The sequence below is a fragment of the Phyllobates terribilis genome, unplaced genomic scaffold, assembly GCF_046119375.1.
Source record: "Phyllobates terribilis strain yellow unplaced genomic scaffold, ASM4611937v1 Scaffold_1__5_contigs__length_1240528914, whole genome shotgun sequence".
Lineage (NCBI taxonomy): Eukaryota > Metazoa > Chordata > Amphibia > Anura > Dendrobatidae > Phyllobates > Phyllobates terribilis.
The window spans coordinates 260,922,994-260,945,399 of NW_027362761.1; the positions used below are offsets into that span (position 1 = coordinate 260,922,994).

The 22,406-nt window shown below is 40.9% G+C and overlaps 1 protein-coding gene across 1 annotated transcript; it reads right to left on the bottom strand.

Moving 5' to 3' along the window:
* Positions 1–845: 845 nt before the first annotated feature.
* On the bottom strand, positions 846–22,358 carry CCDC157 (coiled-coil domain containing 157). The gene is made up of 11 exons (XM_073671436.1): positions 22,147–22,358; positions 20,256–20,507; positions 16,612–16,774; positions 15,786–16,398; positions 15,618–15,695; positions 12,932–13,119; positions 9,466–9,642; positions 9,141–9,303; positions 4,949–5,088; positions 4,172–4,269; positions 846–1,567 (listed from the first exon to the last, which is right to left on the bottom strand). Exons 2-11 carry the CDS (start codon positions 20,501–20,503, stop codon positions 1,366–1,368), a joined length of 2,070 nt encoding a protein of 689 aa, XP_073527537.1. The 5' UTR covers positions 20,504–20,507; positions 22,147–22,358; the 3' UTR covers positions 846–1,365.
* Between the last annotated feature and the right edge of the window lie 48 nt (positions 22,359–22,406).

Sequence of the window (22,406 nt, forward strand, 5' to 3'; positions counted from 1 at the left end):
CAAGCAAAGCAGAGCAAAACCCGCAGATACGGTAGACAAGCAAAGTAGAGCAAAACCCGCAGATGCGGTGAACAAGCAAAGCAGAGCAAAACCCGCAGATGCGGTGAACAAGCAAAGCAGAGCAAAACCCGCAGATGCGGTGAACAAGCAAAGCAGAGCAAAACCCGCAGATGCGGTGAACAAGCAAAGCAGAGCAAAACCTGCAGATGCGGTAGACAAGCAAAGTAGAGCAAAACTGCAGATGCGGTGAACAAGCAAAGCAGAGCAAAACCCGCAGATGAGGTAGACAAGCAAAGCAGAGCAAAACCCGCAGATGAGGTAGACAGGACAGGGCTCTGTTCACATGGAACAGACTGAAGAACACAAGAAGATAGCTAGAACACAGGAGTTAGATACAGAGGCAGGGAAACAGAAAGAGCAGAACCACTACTTCAGTCCGATGTAGACAGCACAAGCTGGTAATCTTAGTGATTGGCTGCAGTGGTCACTTGCACTATAGTCAAGACTTCACCACTGCAACTTGCCAACAAAAACTGGGGAAGCAAGAATTACTGGACCTGGGGAAGGGGAGTACTGCCACATTTGTTATTTTCTACATCTAAAAGAGTATGGATAAATAAAAATTATTTCCAGACAACTCCTTTAAGCTTTTTAGGAATAAAATTGCAGAACCCATTTAACACAGAGAATCACTTGTATAAATGAAGAAATCAAGCATATAAACGACACAGGACAGAACAAACTGATATCTCCATCGTATAAAACTGGAGATACAGAGTACCGTGTCAGATAGGCATCTATTATTGAAAAGATATCGGTGACATGAAGTGCTTAAAAGCAGGCTAGGTATGGCAAGTTTAATTAAAGTGAGCGTCATTTAAGGCATTGCAGTCTCGTTAAAGAACAATATCACATGCACATAGTTAATTGATCCATTGATTCAGTAAGGACAGAACATTGCCACACTTGGCTCAGCCGAAGAGTCCGATTATGACCTTTAGTTGGGACATGAAAATCTCAGTAGACCTATTTTCTTTTATTTTCTCTCATGTTTATCCCGATATAAGCAGGACTTAAGAAGTAATGACTATGGCGGCATCTGGAGAAGCCACAGAGGAGAGATGAGAAGCAGCTGACACAGGAAGACTGTAATTCCAAACATACATGTGATTCTGGTTTATATGAACAATCATCAAAACTTCCAATAATCCTACATTATACCATAAGACTCCTTTCTTTTTTATACGAAAGGCACACATTTTTCAATTTCTTTGGATTTCCATCAGATCAGCAGCCACAGACATCCGAGTCCGGTTCCTTTAGCTGGTTATAATCATATGGACCCATTTGTAGATTTGCAATTTGTCACTTCCGATCTGAACTAGGGGTTCGGTTTCTCCCCTTCGCTTGTCTGACCCGTGCATAAGCCGCTATGGGCGAGTTCTCGGGTGGGAACGTAACAAGGTTTAGAGAATGCTGTGATCCCTTTCTTTCTGGTTGATCAATGTTTGGAGATTTCATTGGGTCCTTTGGTAGTGTCATCGCGTTTAGTTTGGGACTAGGAGGTCTACAGAAAGTAAAAAAAATAAAATAAAAGTCTAATAATTAAAATACATCAAAAGAATCCTCGAAAAAAATATCACCGAATTCAGATACAGGTTTACATGCCAAGCTCAAGATCATGTAAGATATTTTAGAAAGGTGTTGCATCATTGTGTGTTTTTGTCTTTTGGGACATACTATGCAAACACTTCAACAATTCACATAATAAACCATAGTGAAGAAATGGACAGTGCAAAGTATGAAGTGAGGTCACATAAATGGTATGTAGGTAAAAAGTGACAGGTGATATGGCCAAGTGCACAGTGGACACACTACTCACCTTCCTAGTATATATTATACTCCATGAGACGGAGCTTACAGGAATGAAGATTGTGCTGCTTAAAGGCTTAAGGAGCTTTTACATTGGGCAATGATCATCAAGCATCAAATGACAAAGGCTCGTCAGATACTGATCACACCTATTATGTGGACAGGAGGTTCTACCAACAACAATATAAATGAGGAGGACAGTACGATCTACTAACACTCATTCTTACAAACCCCTTTATAATAATTGTGATGGGAATTAAACAAATCAGAGACTATTGACTTTCTATAGTCTCATTAATAATAAACATAGCAATTATCGTTAAGAAGTAAACCATGTTTGCTATATTGTGATACTAATTACCAAATGATCATCATGAATGATGGTATACCATCACTATCATTGGGAAAACTTGTTTGTCCACATAAAAGAACTATTGTCATCATTTACTGAATGTAAATAGGTGTCCTCTGACTTACCATACAATATTGCTAGTTTCATCAAGATGAAAATATGATTGTTCCTAGATCCGTTTTGGGTGCCAGAACAAAACAGAATTTAAAAAAAATGTATTTGGGCCTTAAAGCACCACTCCAGTGTTTTTTATATTTCAGTGACGGAGTGGTGCTACAAATCTAAGCCCCCTGACCATAGTATCATACTGACCTGCCGCCGTCTTCAGCTCTTCCCGGCACTGCTCTGGTCTCACGTCGCCATCTTCTGACCACAACTTCTGACTGACCAGATGTACAAGGTAAAGGTCACAAGCTCTCAATGCAAGTGTAGGAGAGCCTTGTTCTGGCCTCGTCCTGGCTCTCAGGCTTATATTGAGTTGTGACTTCCGGATCGCTCAGCAAACACTAGGGCGATCAGGCAGGTTGCAAACTGCAGAAGACCAACTGTAGCAGAGCCGAAGAAAGATGAAGACGACGGTTGGTAAGAATAACGCTAGGGGCAAGGTATTTAGATTAGTAGCACCACTCCAGGGCACCTAAAAAAAAATGCTGAAGTGGCGCTTTAAAGGGAATCTGTCACCAGGCGTTTGCTACCTCATCTGAAAGCAGCAAGATGTAGGGGCAGAAACCCTGATTCCAGTTATGTGCCATTTACTTTATCTGTTGCTGCAATTTTGATAAGCTCACTATTTTATCAGCTGCAGATCTACCAGTTCTCTGAACGCTGAGCTCTGTATAACCCCCCACACCACTGATTGGCAGCTTTCTGACTATGCATAGTGTACACAAAAATCTGCCATCAGTGGTGGTGGTGTGGCTGGATTACATGGTAGCAGGTTTAGCAGTCCTCTAGTGATAATCTCCTGCTGATAAAACAATGATTTTAGAAAATCTAAACTAAGCAGACCAGTAAGTGACACATCACTGGAATCAGGGGCTCTGTCTCTACATCATGCTGCACTCAGAATAGGTGGCAAAAATATGCTGACAAATTCTCTTTAAGAGCTAGATCTCATGGGCATTATGTTCTGTATGTCTACCCCTCATGGTTCATTTAGACGGGCCGATCTTAGTCCAGTAACTAGTGCTGATTAACCATATACAAGTCAGAGTATATTTACTGGCCTGTTTATACGGACCGACAAAAACTAATGGGCACACATATTATGATCTCTCTCTACCCAAACAGAATCATGCTGTCAGCAGCACATTCCCCATTTACACCAGGCAATGCGCTGCTAATATCAATGATTTTATGGCGGCATTTTGATTGTTCGTCGGCATGATTACACATGCGATCACCGATAATCAGCTCCTCAACATGTGCCATTACACACTGCAGTATCCTATCAGCTACCGGATATCTAATTGGAGTTTGTATTTTGTCATCTTTACATCTGAGATATGTGGCATGAATAACCTGACACTAACATGAGTATCCATGCTATAGTCACAGATTGACATGTTAACAGGGGAAAGAAAAACACTTGAGACTTCTCTAATTACAGTATATACACATACATGTGTTCCATTATACACCAGTAGATATTTCCTTAAGGTGGTCTATACACACTAAATAACTTATGGCTGAACCCATCATTGATGGCTGGAATGGTCGACCATCTAATGTCTATGGTAATGTCCTGACCATGAGGGGAATGAACGATCAGCCATTTTGGATCCCCCTCTCCCCATTGAAAACATAAATGGATGCTGTATCTAGCCAAGCGTGCTTGTGTATAGAGTGGTCAGGAAGAGAAGCATTTGACAAACGAGTGTTCGACCAACAAACTTAATGAATACCATGATAAGACATTTTCCAGGAGGTCAGTGACAAAATACTCACTTTGATGCACCTCTTCTCCCACTGCTTTGTAATTGGAGTTCAGGAGAAAATGGCTCAACTGTGGTAGGGAGAGTCCAGAGCGGAGTTTGAGGAATCACCTATAATGTAACAATTAGGTAAGAACATTAGTTTCCTAAAGTACATATATCATCACCAGAGGTGCGGGCGGCCATACTAATAGCAATCTGCATGATATGACGGTAAATGACTGCTGTTGTGCACTTGTGTGGAAAGACTGATTGGAGCAGAGTGAGAAATAATTGCTCAGGTTTACAAATGTCTGGTATTCATAAGTCATTTACAAGGAAGAAATGTCTATATGAAATGTATGCAGTGTATGACTTGAGGACTCCAGTGCCAATATGGCCAGAACTTTTTATGATGCTACTGATGTAATATATTTATCAAGATAAGCCATAAGTGGGTGTGGATACCCCACTGCATCCAGCTGCTCCCCACTCCATCCATGAAAAGAATAAATGAAGAGGAGCATGACAATTGCTAATTTTTCTTTCATTTTTGTCAAATATCTGATATTTTCATAAATGCAAAACATATCGACCTAAATTTATAACGATCATAAAGTACAATGTGTCATGAAAAAAAAAACTAATCTCAAAATCACTGGGATATATGAAGCATTCCAGAGGCATTTAAAGTGACACGTCAGATTTGAAAAATTTGGCTCGGTCACTAAAAGGTTAAAGCAAAAACAGAAAGTCCACTCAAAGTATAGAGGGTTTGTACAGTACTGATATCGGTCCCTTTCTTGATTACCTTCAGTGCCCCTTGTCTGCCTCTCTCCCCCAGTTTGCACAGGCTTACTCGAAGTTTGGAGTTCTCCTCCTCCAGAATACTTATACGGATACTGTTAGCTTGGAGCTGCTTTTCCATGTCTTCAGTAATGTCTCCAGAGCCTACAATATGGGACAATATAGTTTGTATTTATTGTGTAATGGAAGCTTAACATCAGACATTTGTGGTGTTTTACCCCAATTGTGTTAAACAATTTATACTGAAAAACCATCATGTGGGATGATTTATGGTGGTGTAATTGAAAAATTGGCATAATACAGTTCAGAAAAGTCCACTGTAGGTTACTTGCACCAAACAGGACAGAAAATAAATCACTGAAACGGTATTAATTAATCTTCCCCTGTATATTTAGCTTCACAGAAGCAAATACAGAAGGAGCAGAGTTCTACTTATTTCTGCATCTGTAGTGAATTATCTCCAGAACGGCATTAATGGGGAAAAAAACAAAAAGTGAAGAATAAAATACAGGAAGAGATAACAGTTATGCCCTAAAGCTGGCCAAAGATGGGAAAACTGGATCCAACCAATTTCTCAAATATTAAGGATGCCCATCGGCAAAGGAGCATACAGTGAAAAATGTTTGCAACCGTCAAACAATCTTCCAGGATTTCCAAGAGCTGATTTACCATTAGTAGTGTTTATGGGTGATGACAGAGCAAACCGTCCCCCCAGCTCATTAATACAACCCTTGTAGGGGCACGTCACAATTTTTTTGTAAATGTGAGGTATACAAAGAAACAGTCTGGACCAAAGAAAGTTTATTAGTGCGGTATTATAGCTCCATGTATTTTAGAGGATGTGTAAAACCTTAATGGAGTAGTGTGCACGAGCCCTAATGCTGTATCCACGTGTGCGGTCATGATTTTCCAACTATTAAAGGGAATCTGTCACCAGGTTTTTGTCACCTAATCTGAGAGCAGCATAATGTAGGGACAGAGACCCCAATTCCAGCGATGTGTCACTTACTGGGCTGCTTGCTTTAATTTTGATAAAATCACTATTTTATCAGCATCACTAGAGGACTAGTAAACCTCCTGCCATGTACCCCTCCATATTCATGAGCTCTGTATAACCCCGTCCCCATCCCTGATTGGCAGCTTTCTGTCTACGCACAGTGTACACATAAAGCTGCCAATCAGTGGAGTGGGCGGGGTTATACAGAGCTCAGCGTTCAGAGAACTGCTAGATCTGCTGCAGATAAAACTGTAATTTTATCAAAACTATAGCAAACAACCCAGTAATTGATCTGCCCCTACATCATGCTGCTCTCAGATGAAGTAGCAAACACCTCATGAAAGATTCGTTCCTCCTCCACATTTTTACCTTTTAAAAATGGTCCCACGAGGGCATTAAAGAAAAATATAAAACACAAGCATTTACTGGACACCCTCCTTTGCCCTGCACTAATGCCTAGCTGGAGATTGTTTCTTCAGCCTCAGATAAATAGTGAAGGCTGCAGCCGATCAGTGACTACTGATCGGCTGCAGTGGTCACACGATGAAGGGAAACACATGCAGCGGACAGCAAGGGTTCTCCTAGGTGAATATTTGCCCTTTTTTTGTCTTAATGCATCATTGGTCCCATTTTTAATCAGAAAAATATGTATTGGACAACCCCTTTAATGTGTCAAATTTTGATGCATTATTTTCTCAACACTCTAGTTACAAACACATCAAAATGAGACAAAAATAGCATGTGTGAATGCAGCCAAGCAGCACAGCTTCATATAGATTGGTGTACACACTATATTATCAGACAAGTACAATCAGGACTAATAGTGAAAAACCGGCACAGTCATCTGACTGGTTGGACAACATACCACATAATAGTTTTTACAAGTTACCATGAATATCGTTTCCCATCTCTAAAGTATTGTGTATTGTTGTGGAAATTTGAAACCAAGATTTCCTTAGTCCACTAAGACTACACACTGCCTACATTACACAACTGTAATTCTGTATCAAAGGAACACTAAATCTAGAAATTAATGTTAAAGCACCAGTACAGCGTTTGGTTTTTTATCACTGGAGTGGTGCTATTAATCTAAGGTCCTTGACCCTAGTCTTATATTTACCCACCGTCATCTCCACCTTTTGTCCATGACGCTCCCGCAACGCCATTTTATGGCCACAACTTCTGACTGACCAGTCGCAAGTCTCAATGTAAGTCTACAAGAGCAAGAACGAGACTCACACAGACTTACACTGAAAAGTGACCTCCGGCTCGCAAACAATGGAGAGATCTGGCAGGTCACAACCCTCTGAAAGCTATCAAAATATAAAAATAACTCATCAGATTGATAAATAGCGTAATGAGAAAAAAAATCTAAATGCCAGAATTATGTTTTTTCAGCTGCCAAAAAAAAAACAACGAAACATCGTATCTACCCCTAAAAGGTATCAATAAAAACGTCGGCCGAGGTTTCAAAAACCTAGCCCTCACACAACAACATCAACCAAAAATTGAAAACGTTACAGGTCTTGGAAAATGGTGATACAAGCAAATTTTTTTTTTTTTTACAAGTTTCTACATTTTTTTTCGCTACTGAAATAAAGAAAAAAAAACTATACATGTTCAAAGAGGGTTTTCCACTACAACACATCATGCCCCCATCGATTTAAACGATGTAAAGAAGTGTTTTTGTAATTACCCAGAGGAGCGTTGTGGCATAAAAGTCTCCTCACCTTGACATGCTTAACATGTCACTCTCTAAGAGAAACGTTACCCTTGGATCCCGGTCAGACGCCAAACCATATCTCACACTTTGCACTGACGAGGAGCAGTACCCCGAAACAGTGTCTGCAAATTGAGATTTTGGCTATTATCCTAAGTCATGTGATAAGGCACCTTGAAGAGTCAATATTGAGTTTTAGGATTGCTACTACCTATAGGTGGCACTAGAGTTATAGTTCTCTTCCTCTCTGAAGAAACAATTTGTAATTAGTTTGAATTGTCACTGTTACCTACCAGTGAGCGGCGCTATTGCTGACTGCTCAGCAGGCATCACGTGACCGGCTCCGACATCCGCTGATGTCACGTCAAGTTCCGGCTGCAGCCAGGCGTGACCCAGTGATGTGCTCCCCCGAGTGACTGGGCTGTGGGCGGCGTTTCAACGCACGTCACAGCCCAGTATCCACCGCGCGCTTTCCCAATGAATTCAGAGAGGGAAAGCACGCAGTGGATGCTGGGCTGTGATGTGCTGTGACAGCCCGTTAATCAGGGGGGTGCGTGTCACTGGGTCACGCCTGGCTGCAGGTGGAATTTGATGTGACATCAGCAGATGTCGGAGCCGGGTGCAGCCGGGGTAACGTGATGCCTGTGAGCAGTCAGCGATAGCGCCGCTCAGAGGCAACAATGACAATTCAAGGTAATTACAAAAACGCTTCTTTACACCGTTTAAATCGATGCGGACATTATGTGTTGTAGTGGACAACCTCTTTAATATCTCAATAATCATACTGACCTGGAGAATCATATTGCCATTTTTACCATATACTGAACATGGTAAACAAAAATAATTGTGGAACTGCGCTTTTGCGCACTTGAAATGTTTTTCTTGCTTTCTAGTACATCACATGATAAAATGAATGGTGTCATTCAAAACTACAACTCGTCCGGCAAAAAAAAGCCCTTATATGGCTATATTGACGGACAAATAAAAAGATATGGCTCTTGGAAGAAAAAGAGGAATAAATAAAAATGCAAAAACGGAAAATAGCCGTGTCGGGAAAGGGTTAACAGTGTAGCCCAGTCTCTTTGTCATATCTGCATGGAATCTATCATGCAGTGTAGTTACAGCAATCACACTGGGCAAGGGTCACACTAGCGCTATAATGCGGTGTCAGTAATTTGAATAAGATTAGATAAGATGAAAATTGTTAGACATTAAAGAGGTTCTCTCCTCTGAACCATCCCTAATTATTAGAGGGTCCCCTGATAATAGGCCGATCACAAGTTCTTCTCCCGCTAAGACCTTCAGTGATCAGCTTTACTAAACTTGACAGTGATCAATTTGCCGGCAGCTCCACGATGGAAGGAATGAAGTTTTCATATTCACATCAATGGGTTACATAATACTGGACAGGATCAGCCTTCCAGGGTGAGAGATCTGGATCTGTTATAGGAAAAGCCAACACACATTCTCAAAACTTACTCTGATATCCAGGCATTGGGTGCAAGTCTGGGTAACACACCAGTAATTTCTCCCTTTCCTTTTGCTCCTGGAGGCAACCTTGTAATTCTGTGAGCCGGCTGGTCACGTCTGCGACAGACATCTCCAAAGTTGCCTTCTCCTGCTGAAGTGTCTTTATGGTGTCCTACATGCAGTAAAGTGGAAGAGCAGACAATAAGATCAATGAGTTTGGGCCATTGATCAGATAAGATTAGTAAAATGTTGATGGTGGAACTGGAATGATATTTCTATTCAGACCTCAAAAGCGTTTTACTTTTACTGGAAGAGTAAAGTCATTTAGCATTACCTGTTGTTCCTTCATTTGGCGCCTTAGCCTTTCTTCTTCTCCCTTTATTTTCTGTATCTGTTCTTCTAATTTGGCTCTTTCTTCATCTGCCTCCCCCAGGTTACCATGCAAGCTTGCACACTCTTGGGACAATCTGTCTAACTGCTTTGACAGTGATTTTTGCTTTGCCTGTAGGGACTAGGACCAGCAGGAGAAGTTAGTTTATTAAAGGTCTGCACATATTATGACAAGTTAAATATAAACATACTTAGGAAAAAGCAGGAAAATTGTAGCTGACTTTTTCGAAAAAACAATCGATTGTGAACACTAAAAGGGCAATTTATACCCTATCAAGATTAGCGGATTGCTGAGGGTCTGACCGTTGGGACCCTTAGAGACCCCACAAATGGGGCCTCGGAACACTAAAAATGGGGCTCTGCAGAGTTAAAGAGTAACCTGATAAGATATATTACAAAGCTTCTTATTTTCCCATGTACTATTGATTTATGCAATGAAAATTGAAAGGATGGTTAGGCTTTAAACTGACAAAGAATGGAGCGGAGGCCGAGCAAGCGCATCTAGGCTTCATTCGAGAATGGGACTCTAAAGAGCCCTGTTCTTGGGGTTCTGAATCCTCTTTCCCTGAATAACTGGAGTCCCCACTGCATTCAACAAGTTATCCCCAATCCAGGAATAGGTTATAACTTGCAATTTTGTAAAACCTCATTTAAGAATAACACTATTTCTGACTAATAAATGACTTGTAACCTGGATATTTCAACCGTTTTAACCGACTTCAGGCTCCATTCCTAATTGTCATCTCCAGATTGGGAGATGTCTTCCATATACATCACAGATAAGCAGCAGCAACATAAAGGAGATTAAATAGCAGTACTGAGCAGTGACACTGTGAATTCAGCACTATAATACATATACTGAGTCAGTGCTGCAGCCTCCCCCTGTCCCTTCTCTATAGACTTCTATGGGCAGCTGTTTTAACCTCTTCTCTCAGTAAAGATGACAATCGGTCTTCATCTCTGCCGCACCGAAGACGGATTGTGCCAGTGAATTCACAGTATGTTATCGGGGCAGGAGGCTGAAGGTGGTGAGGTGGAGGTGGCTGCTAAGTGGAGAAAGAAGCACTTTTGTAATAAGATATATTGCAAAATTTCTTATTTAGGCTTGTACTATTTATTTATAGAAAAATAATTGAAAGCATAGGTACTTTCAAAGAACCACTACAGGTAAAGTAATAGAACTGGGGTATACCTACGGGATGGTGCATGACACAAGAATAAAAAAGCCCACCAGAGAATCCTAGTATCCACCACCTCTCCCTCAGAATCGACTGTATAAGGATTCCCTTAACAAAGTGTCCCTCAAGACGTGCACTGGGCTCAGCCTGCACCCTGGTGCCAGTAATATTCATGTGATAGTCCATGTTATTTCATTACTCCATTTGTACTTGCTGCTCTAAAGCTCTGCGTTGTGGTGAAATTATATTTAGTTAAGGAGTCTTTTTTCTTTTTTCTCCACCCTTATATGTTTGGCACTTTGCACCTAGTACTTTATGGCATCAGTGTTTCTCTGGGCAATCATTCATTACATTTGGTAGGAGTCGGTTTACTCCAGCCATACATTTAGCACTTTATGACATTTATGTTATTGCATTATATACTTTTTTTTTATAAAATACTGCTACTTTATTCATACTCGTTGGCCTATAAATCTGGGCTTTGGACAATAATTTATTATATTGGGTAGACACACATTTTCCCTATTCTTATAGCATCTAGCACTTTAGAACATTATTAAAGCATTTGCATTACAATAATTGTATTAAAAATATGCTGTATAGATTCATTAGGAATGTAACACACTTTTTAGATTGGTTCTATTCTAATTACTATGCATTAGCACTCATTAGTTGATCTCTGTAATATTTAGTTCCTGCTCCATTATATTTGTTTTTCTTCTTTGTTAATACTTACATCTTCATAATATATATTTTTTGATTAATCATGTCATAATGAAGAACTGATGAATTTAATCCGTTGTCAGGTGTGCATCAGTTTGTGGATAGATATTTTATTACTTTTGGATTTATCACAAGATCATCTATATATTGGGGTTAGATTATAGGTGTACACTACTGTTATATTGAATATTTCTTTTGGGGTAAATCGTGACCCAGTGGACATTTTGATTAAACTTTTTGTTGCCAATACCTGCACATGTTACAGTAAAGGGTTAAACGAGAGTAAAAGGTGAAATCTGCAGTAAAAATTCAAGGCATTTATGTTACAGTACGGCACGCATGGCCAGAATTTTCATTCTGGATTTCTCCACATGTACTGTAGATGGTTACCTATTTTCAAAGCAGAATTCATATCACAAATCTTTGATAATTCCACCACGTGTGAACTTACATTGTGCATAAACAGCCATGTCTGCATTTCTGTCCACAAAGTTCACTACTGCCAAAGTTCTCTGAAGTTCATGCCCTTCTAAAGGCACAAACAATCGGTAGCGCTGAGTTTTCTCAACACTAATGTATATAACAGAAAACGTGGTGATCAGGGTCAACAGTGTTCATTTTACAAATTTGCCATAGCATTAAATGACATCCTCACTGGTGATGGATGGACAAAAAGCACAGATAGCAGGATTAAAGGGGTATTTCCATCTTAGATATGTATGGCATAAATTTCTGATCTCTAGTCTCAGAGGTGGGATGTGCACCTTGTCTTACAAGGTGACTGCATAACTAACCGTAGGGACTCCCCATTCACTTCTATGAGCATTCCGAAAGTAGCCATGCGTGCTTGAAGAGGCAGGGCATGTGGAAGATCACACCTCTAAAACTTACACTTGGGACCCCCAATTCACTGATCGATGGGAGCCTCAGCAGTAGGAACACTCAGTGAACACATATTATTCACTTATCCCATAGATAATACATTTCCTTTGGCCTTAATAGGAGTTTTACACTTTTTTTTACTCTTTAGGCATGCTCAGATGAAAAAAAATAAAAAAATCAGCTTTACTTACCCTGTTGCTCCAGTTCTGCCTCCACACTGTGGTTTCTGGTCCTTGTGGATCTAGCTGTAGCATTAACATGATTAGAGCTAGTGACCACTTCAGCCAATCACTGAGCTCAGTGCTGATGCTAAGGTAGATGGCACGAGATCGCGGAGCCTAATGATTGACTGCAGTGGTCACAACTGTCACCACTGCAGCCATGTCAACAAAGACCAGGATCAAGTAAGGTTGGTTTTATTGTTTTTTTTTTTTAAATAAAACATTAAAGTAGACTAAACAAAATAATGTAGAAAATCCCTTTAAGATACCCATTATTAGCAGACCTCTAGAAATGAAGATGGATGTAATAAATGGTACAAAAATATAAATATAAAATGCACACAGTATATAATGGTACTAGGTATTTAGTGCGGCTCTGCTGCCTAGTGACTTTTGCAGGGCTCACCTCTTTGTGGTTCTGGAGGCTCTCCCCAAGAGCTCTCTCCTTACATACAGCCGCCTCCGATGCCTGAAGTCTCTGTAATGTATTTTCTAGGTGCACTCTCAGGTCACCAATTTTCTTCTCCAATACAGACACTTCTTCCTTGTGCACCATGTTCTGCATCTCTCCTAGAAGTTTCTGTCTTGCCAGTTCTAAGACAAGTAGAAATTCAGTGATTATTGCACATGCGTTCATTTATTTATTACTTACACATATTACTAGGAACCAGAAATAGCAGTATGCAACATTCTTGTAGGTTTTTTCAACTTCACAGCTCATATAATGTTAGCTATAATAATGCAGTCTAGAGTAGTATACTCTGCAGGAAAGGGTGCACTCTTTATTAATGATAGAACACAAAGCGCCCCCTGTGTGTTATAACAAGTACTGCAGCATCACTTGCCATACAGTATGCTTTCTTCATCAGTATTAATTTTGCCAAACATATAAAGCCATTATATTACACAGCACTTTATAGACATTATCATCACTGCCCCCATTGGGGTTCACAATCTAAATTCCCTATCAGTATGTCTTTGGAGTGTGGGAAGAAACTGGAGACCCCGGAGGAAACCCACACAAACACAGGGAGAACATACAAACTCCTTGCAGATGTTGTCCTTGGTGGGATTTGAACCCCAGCTGCAAAGCAACAGTGCTGCCATATAGTGCTGTAACTGCAGCTTCCCCGAAATAATCAAGTAATTGATTGATAACATATCTAGGACTATAGCATTGAGTCTCATGCCTGTAACCTGTTCAGGTGAAAAGTAGCAGTGCTGTCTATGGATTGTTCCCTCGAATTTTGAGGGTTGTGTCGCAATGTACCATACTCTACCACCTTTCTACAGTGGATATGTGAATTATTTCTAAATCGTGACGGAGGCTGTAAATCCATTTATTGTATCCTCTCATAGATTACTAACTACTTTGTAGTTTATTATATTATCTTAAAAAATTACACCTATTGTTTAATCCAAAAAAGCTGACAATATGGGGAAAAAAGAGGCTAAAGAAATTATTCTATATAATGTTGTCGGATTGATTAAGCAAAAACTACATTTCTTTTTTCTCCCTCCTTACAGATGGCGGGAATGGGGTGAGATTTGAGGAAGGGTAAGAGGATTTTATAAGAAGAGTAGTCTTATTTATTTTCCATATTGTATTGGGAGTATAAGATAATTATTATGTTGTAATAAAATGTATTTTTTAACGAGGACTTTCTATCAGGAATGAGGGAGTTTGGAAGCATGCTAAGGGAAAGTGGCAAGGGGAGTAGCATTTTTTTTTAAAGTGTCAACCACTTGTGGGGGTAATATTTTGCTGTGGGGATTCATACTGGGTGGGCCATCAGACAGTTTTGGGGTTTGGGGGGACAAAAAATTATGTGGAATCATCCTTTTTAAGATGCAGTGGGGATCAGTTTTCAGACACACAGGCGTGGTGGTGCAGCTTCAGTCACCACTCACAGCACTGTCCGTAAGCCCGGCACCCTGACTGACAGCCGGCTCTGCAGGGCAACAGTGCAGCTAGACAACTGGACACCTTTCTAATGCTGTAAACCTGCAGATTGACCCTGTATCTCAGGGTTAATGGCATTATCCGACGTGAAAGGTTCCCTTTAAGTGATAAAATTATTCATATAAAATAATAATTTGTTTATATTAAAGGGAATCTGTCACCCCCCTGGGAGATATCAGACCTCTACTATGGGCATACAGGGTATAGAAAAGTAAATCTATACATACCTGTATGGCCCATAGTTGAGGTTTGATTGCAATCCCCGACTATGTGCTTATTATTCTCCCCTCCCCTGCACGTTACAGGACCCTGTGAAGTGCACTGTGCTCCCTGACCTCCTGGGCATGCGCAGAGCGTCGCTCACATAGAGCGTGCTTTGCTTCATCCCGGCCAGTCTCTGTGCTCTGCGCTGCAGGGTTCAATTGCACAGGCGCCGGGGAGTCACTGTCACTTCCCGGTGCCTGCGCAATAGATTCCAGCGGCGCAGTGCATGGAGAGACGGGCCGGGATGAAGCAAAGCGCACTCTATGTGAGCGGCTCTTTGCGTTTGCCCGAGAAGTCAGGGAGCACAGCGCACGTCACAGGGTCCTGTGACGTGCAGGGGAGGGGGGGGAATATGGTAACTAAGCATATAGGCGGGAATTTCGGGGAATAATAAACAGATAGGCAGGGATTTCTTGGAGTCCCCCCGGTGATAAAAACACTTTTCTTTGCAATCAAACCTCTACTATGGGCCATACAGGTAAGTATAGATTTACTTTTCTATAACCTGTAAGCCTGTAGTAGAGGTCTGATATCGCCCGTGGGTGACAGATTCCCTTTAATAATTAGCAGAATTACTTTCAGCATATTGGTTCTGTCCTCCACAACATTCACGACCTCTTATGTAGCCCCTGAGAAAATTGCCCACCCCTGCTCTACACCAATATTTTGATGCTATTTGGCATATTTTAGTTCATGCCCCGTTTTATAGAAACTTTACCAGAATGTCTAGTGAGGAGTAAAAATGTCTAAAACACATAATAAATCACATAATGCAGAATAAACCTCACCCTGTGTATTCTATAGAAGGAATCTGTACATACCCCTTACATATTCACATGTAAAATATATTTTGACTCCACCTTACCCAGCTCTCGTATGGTAGAGTGCTGGAGTATTAACTCTTCTTTCAGGATGGAGACCCTTTCTTCTAGGACTGCAGACCCTAAATAAAGCATAAATACGTATTAATGCCTCCAACCAGCTAAGATGTCTACATATAGATCAGTATGAAATAAAGTAAGTGAACACTTACCTTTCCTAAGCTCATCTTTGTCCTTCTCCAGCCTGTCCACCACATCTTGGTTCTGCTGCCCTTTGTCCTGTAGCTTCTTCTCATGGACACTGACCTGACGCTGCAGCTCTTCTTTCTGTAGCTTTAGCTGGTTCTTGTAATCTACCATGATTTGTTGTAGCCGCTGATTCTCTACCTTAGCAGCCTCACACTGATTTCTCAGAGGCTGAATGAGCTGCGTGAGCTCGGACAGATGCTTGCCAATACGAACTAAATCCTTGCCTTCTTCACTGGCCCAGTACCGCATTTCTGAAGGAGACAGGATGCCCTCAGGCGGCAAAACTTCTTGAATTTTTATAAGAGAGGATGGCAAGTTCTGACTAGTGCATACACCAACAATGGCATCACTGACCTCTTTTAAACTACTCTGGGCAATGGCACAAGCATCGCAGGGAACAAGAGCAGACTCTAACGTCTGAGAGCCAATGGTGCGGGTGTCTTTAGAAACAGACAGATTCGGTTCCTGCGGGGTACAGCGAGGATAGTGGATTTCTGCATGTGATAGGGCTGATTGAGCCTTCTGTGAAGAAGAATGTTCTTTCGGGGTCCTGGGCTCTTTTGGGGTCCTTGGGCTCTGGAGTAGAAAGTAACTGTGAATGGGCAGCAGAATTCATATCTATGTGTAATTATCAAAATCTTCTGAAAAACAGCAAATTGATTCCAAAATGCAAACTAACAGCTCTACAGCACAGTAAAAATGTATCTTATATATTATTACCTGGGCTTGGACTTAGATGGCAGAATACTAAATATATATATATTTATGAAGGATCGATGTTTAACTCACTGCTTTTTGATAAATGGTCCCCAACTTCAGCATGTTGCTCCAATACTTCCGGACTGTCAGTCCTATTGACATTGAGGGTCCAGGATCTCGGGAAGGTGTGAAGCAGCCATCGCTTCTTACTAATTCTGTGTACACCTCAAAGCTCTGAAGAAGCAGCAACAATCTGGACATAGAAAACCCGGGCAATGAATCAAGGCTAGAAACTAAACATTGTGCACATAGGAAAATAAAATTATCTCAACACAACCTACAGTGGACAGTTATCCACAAGAAAGTGATAAATGATTGATCCCTGATGAGGCCGCCATAGTCACTTGCCTTTCAACAATTCGGATCCCTCGATCTCACAGAGAATAAAACGCCAATGGGAATGTCTGGCGGTGGCTTACTCCTCTCTCCCCATGGAGAGTCATTGCATGCTCATTTAAGTTGAGGGTCCATGGAAAAGGGAAAAAAAGCTCTTGGCCAAATGATCTTTCATCTGACAGATCTAAGGTGTGTGGCCACCTTTACATGATTTATGAGCTGTAGATTACATCAGCAGTGTAATATTAAAGGCAGCTGTCCAGATTTAGTACATACAGGTGCTGCTCACAAAATTAGAATACCATCAAAAAGTTAATTTATGTCAGTTCTTCAATACAAAAAGTGAAACTCATATATTATATAGAGTCATTACAAACAGAGTGATCTATTTCAAGTGTTTATTTCTGTTAATGTTGATGATTATGGCTTACAGCCAATGAAAATACAAAGGTCATTATCTTGAAGTAAATTGGAATAATTAACAAAAAACACCTGCAAAGGCTTCCTACGTGTTTAAAAAGATCCCTTAGTCTGTTTCAGTAGGCTCCACAATCATGGGGAAGACTGCTGACTTTGCAGATGTCCAGAAGGAAGTCATTGACACACTCCACAAGGAGGGTAAGCCACAAAAGGTCATTGCTAAAGAAGTTGGCTGTTCACAGAGTGCTGTATCTAAGAATATTATTGGAAAGCTAAGTGGAAGGAAAAGGTGTGGTAGAAAAAGGTGCACAAGCAACCGGGATAACCACAGCATTGAAAGGATTGTTAAGAAAAGGCCATTCAAACATTTGGGGGAGATTCACAAGGAATGGACTGCTGCTGGAGCCACCACACACAGAGGTAACCAGGACATGGGCTACAAGTGTCGCATTCCTTGTGTCAAGCCACTCATGACCAATAGACACGTCTTACCTGGGCCACGGAGAAAAAGACCTGGACTGTTGCTCAGTGGTCCAAGGTGTTGTTTTCAGATGAAAGTAAATTTTGCATTTCATTTGGAAATCAAGGTCCCAGAGTCTGGAGGAAGAGTGGAGAGGCCACAATCCAAGCTGCTTGAGGTCTAGTGTGAAGTTTCCACAATCAGTGATGGTTTGGGGAGCCATGTCATCTGCTGGTGTAGGTCCACTGTGTGTTTTATCAAGACCAAAGTCAGTGCAGCCGTCTACCAGGAAATTTTAGAGCACTTCACGCTTCCCTCTGCCGACAAGCTTTTTGGAGATGGAAATTTCATTCTCCAGCAGGACTTGGCACCTGTCCACACTGCCAAAAGTACCAATACCTGGTTTAAAAACAACAGTATCACTGTGCTTGATTGGCCAGCAAACTCGCCTGACCTTAACCCCATAGAGAATCTATGGGATATTGTCAAGAGGAAGATGAGACACCAGACCCAACAATGCAGACGAGCTGAAGGCTACTATCAAAGCAACCTGGGCTTCCATAACACCTCAGCAGTGCCACAGGCTGATCGCCTCCATGCCACGCCGCATTGATGCAGTAATTGATGCAAAAGGAGCCCCGACCAAGTATTGAGTGCATTTACTGAACATACATTTCAGTAGGCCAACATTTTGGATTTTAAAAACCTTTTTCAAGCTGTTATAAAGTATTTTAATTTACTGAGATAATGACTTTTGTGTTTTCATTGGTTGTAAGCCATAATCATCAACATTAACAGAAATAAACACTTGAAATGGATCACTGTTTGTAATGACTCTATACAGGGTGGTCCAAAAGTAGGTGGCCAGAAAATAATAACATTTATTTTGATTTATATATAAAATGATATTTACTAACACAAGTATAACATTGACAATTAAATTTTATTCTGAACAATAATACAAAAGCCCTTAAATTTTATCAATGCAGGTGCTCAAACTGTTTTCCATTACAATTTGCACAGCTTTGAAGTCGCCTCTTACGCTTCGACAAACTTTTTTGCACAAGTCTCTTTGGGCATTAATTTCTTGAAATGCATCTCTTATGTAATACTTATGTATGCATCTCTTATGTAATTTTTCAAATCACTGACACTTTTTGGTTTTCGACTATAACCTTTGTCCTTGAGTACTTCCCAAAAGAAAAAATACATTGGGGTCAAGTCTGGTGAACGTGCCGGCCAATCAAGTGGGCCTCTTCGGCCAATCCATTTATTAGGAAATGTTTCATCAAGATACTCGCGGACCACTCTTGAATAATGTGGAGGGGTCCCATCTTGTTGGAAATAAAGGTCATTTGAATTAGGCTGTTGCTGTAACTGGAGAACAACTTGATTCATTAGAATTTGGAGATACTTCTCTCCTGTGACTGTTCCATCAAAAAATATTGGTCCTAAAACACCAAAGCTTGAAATACCCCCCCAAACATTGACACCGGGCTCATTTAGTTGTTGCTCTAATGTTAAATGCATGTTCTCATTATACCAGTAAATACAATTATGTCTGGTAATATGGCCGGATAATTTGAAAGAAGCTTCATCACTCCACATAATGTTATCTAAAATTACTGGATTTTGTTTGGTAAATCTCCCCCTTCATAACCTTATTACACTTTCTGTCCACCTACTTTTGGACCACCCTGTATAATATACGAGTTTCACTCTTTGGATTGAAGAACTGAAATAAATTAACTTTTTAATGATATTCTAATTTTGTGAGAAGCACCTGTAAGTAGCTGCTCATTAAAGGGGTTGTCCAATTAAAAATGTAATGTTTTTAAAATAATAAGTTACTAATATAATGCAATAATCCAGGGTGCCTTGATCTTCATATATTGGCCTAGCAGGTCCCCTACTGGCTTGTGGTTGAAACAGGCCTCTATCAGCTGCTCCTGCTACCAATGCTGTGACCAGATAGCACCGAATGTTGGCTAACTTCTTTTCCAATACTGGAGCCATGTACATAGACATGAGAAATAAAACAAGTACTCAATCTATTAGACTTTGAGTGCTGTTCTTTCCTGTGTCAGCAAATCAACAAGGGCGCTGGCTGACTGGCTCAGTTAAGTAGCTGAGGCAGCCCCCAACTGTCTGCATAGACAACTTAGCTATTAAAAGAGCCAGACAGCCAGCCCCCTTCATACACTACTGATGATGGTCCAAAACAGAAAATTCTGTACGTTGTCAAGCACAAGTCAGTAGGGGAGCTGCCGGGACCAGGTACCGGACTAGGTATCATTAGATCAGATCAATTAGGATAATTCACCCACACTAGGAAGCTGGATAACGTGTCAGTTTAATCCAATTTAAGGAGATTTTTGTACACTAGGCGTTCGCTTTAAGATACTAAACCCTTAAAATTCCAGTAACTCACTATCACATAAAGGGGGATTTGCCATACCTGTCAATGACTAGCTCCAATAATACCATATGTGAAAGCTGCGTGTAGTCAGTATCATCCTCTACATAATCATATCTATCCAACAAGTGCACCAGGTCTAGATCACAAGACGTCTTATCGGGGAACTTCCAGGATGGGAACCGTACCGCACCAACTCTGGAGAACACGTCGATCAGAGTACCCTGTAGATCAGTAATGTCCTTCCTTAGACTTTCCATACACGTACGATCTCCCAGCAGGCACGTCATGTTTCTAGAATAAGAGCAGATACACAAGATACAACATGGGGCAGAAAGTTACGTCAGAGGATTTATATTTATAGTCAGACAGCAAAGAACACTTAAAGGGAATGTCTAATCAGGAAATTACCTACTGTTTAAATCAGGTTTTTCTGTAATTTTCTTTTGGGGAAGGGGTGAGGGGGGCATTTTTTTTCCATATATAATCTTTATTAAAAACAGAAATGAGATCTTGTTATTTTCACACTGGCACAGAGGTCGTTGTGAATGGAGGAGCAGGGTCAGCTGGTGGATCCTGCGTTATCCACTATCAAGACGCACCTGTCATTGTAAAGGCCCTTTTACGCTGCGTTTTCTCCCACGTTCAGTGGTCCCGTCGTAATAATAATAGTCCAAGCATAGAGGCAATATGAATAGAATATTAAATATACCAAGATGTCTGTATGGATGAAATTAGCCTAGTGGAACATAAGCAAGGCGAGATAATACGGATTTAAAGAATAGAAATACCCCAAAAAGTATCAAGTCCTGAATACTCGTCTGGACTTTATTCATATTGCCTCAATGCTTGCACTGTTATTATCACTTATCATTTCTATGTATTTATTAGCATAATTTATGTGCATTTTTGTCCTTCGGCAACTTCTACATATTCATTTATATTATTCCATTGTATTTTGCTTCTTGGGAGATGGTCGTTCTCTCTTTGTCTATTGTGACATAGAGATTGTTATCCTTATAAAAGCTAGCCCCTACTTTTAGTTTTTTATTGATTTTATGCCTGTTCTTGTGTATTTTGAAGGTTAAATAAAGTATTTTTCACTTTTTGGAAATCTTTGCAAGCATTGCTTTATTCTGGGTTACTGGTGCCAGTTCTCCACCTATTCTCCTCCCTATCCATTTGATTTTCTATCCTTAGGATAGGTCATCAATGTCTGATGGATGGGGTGGGACATCCGGCAACCCCACCAATCAGCTGTTCCCGGTGTCAAATCAATAGGGGGCGGATGGTAAGTACCAGGCCACGACCACTATTCCGGTGATGGAGCTGTTCTGTGCAGCTCCGCAACTGATACTAGTTCCAGCCGCCACCAGCTGATCGGTGGAGGGCTGCGTACCCCACACCAATCAGAGCTAGATGATCTACCCTGATAAAGTCCCGGACAACCCCTTTAAGAGCTGTGATTGTGACCACCATTATGAAGTACAAAATGTAAGACAGCAAACTGCAATCAATGCTGAAGAGATCTCTGGGACCAGATGAGGCTGGTGTACTTAGCATGAAAATCATTCTCAGATCAGCTGTATAATCCTCAAATTAAGACGAGCATTTTTTTTTTATTACCCAGCCAGAGCTGAACTCATAAAATACTCATTTTAATATTAGGCAGGGAAGCCTTCTCAAAGAATGACAAGGCTATTGGGACATGGATTTTCAGAGTCAGTACACCAGCCTCACCAAGATCTATTTGCATTGTGCAATCTGGTGAAAAATCGGCAGTATTTAATTAACTAAAGATAAAAGTCTAGGAGAAGGATAAAAGTCTATTATGCCCCGGCAATATTAGATGTATGTGAATAGTGACAACAGAACAGAGTACGTGACAGACATCACAGCGCCGAGGATGACTATGGACACAACCCACACTCACGTGTATTCCTACACTGGACATGTGCAGGACGCAGAACAGACCGGACTAATAGGTGACAGCGGACTCCATGTCGCGGGTGGGGAGAGTTGTCGCTGCTAGATGTAACCATGCGACATATATCCGCACGACAGCTGGCATCCAGCTTCTACTCCATCCGTAAACCACATTCATTACCATGACAACGACGCACTGCGCCCGACGACCGATCGCGTGCTGCGTACATATTACGTCATTACGTTGCAGCTTGGAATGTTCCATTT

Excerpts from the sequence above, each read along its gene's own strand:
- CCDC157 (XM_073671436.1), bottom strand. The coding sequence starts at position 20,503 with ATGACGTGCCTGCTGGGAGATCGTACGTGTATGGAAAGTCTAAGGAAG. Across the intron at positions 13,120-15,617 it reads CTCTACCATACGAGAGCTGG|AACTGGCAAGACAGAAACTT; the intron begins GTAAGGTGGAGT and ends TACTTGTCTTAG. Across the intron at positions 9,304-9,465 it reads GCCAAATGAAGGAACAACAG|GACACCATAAAGACACTTCA; the intron begins GTAATGCTAAAT and ends TACTGCATGTAG.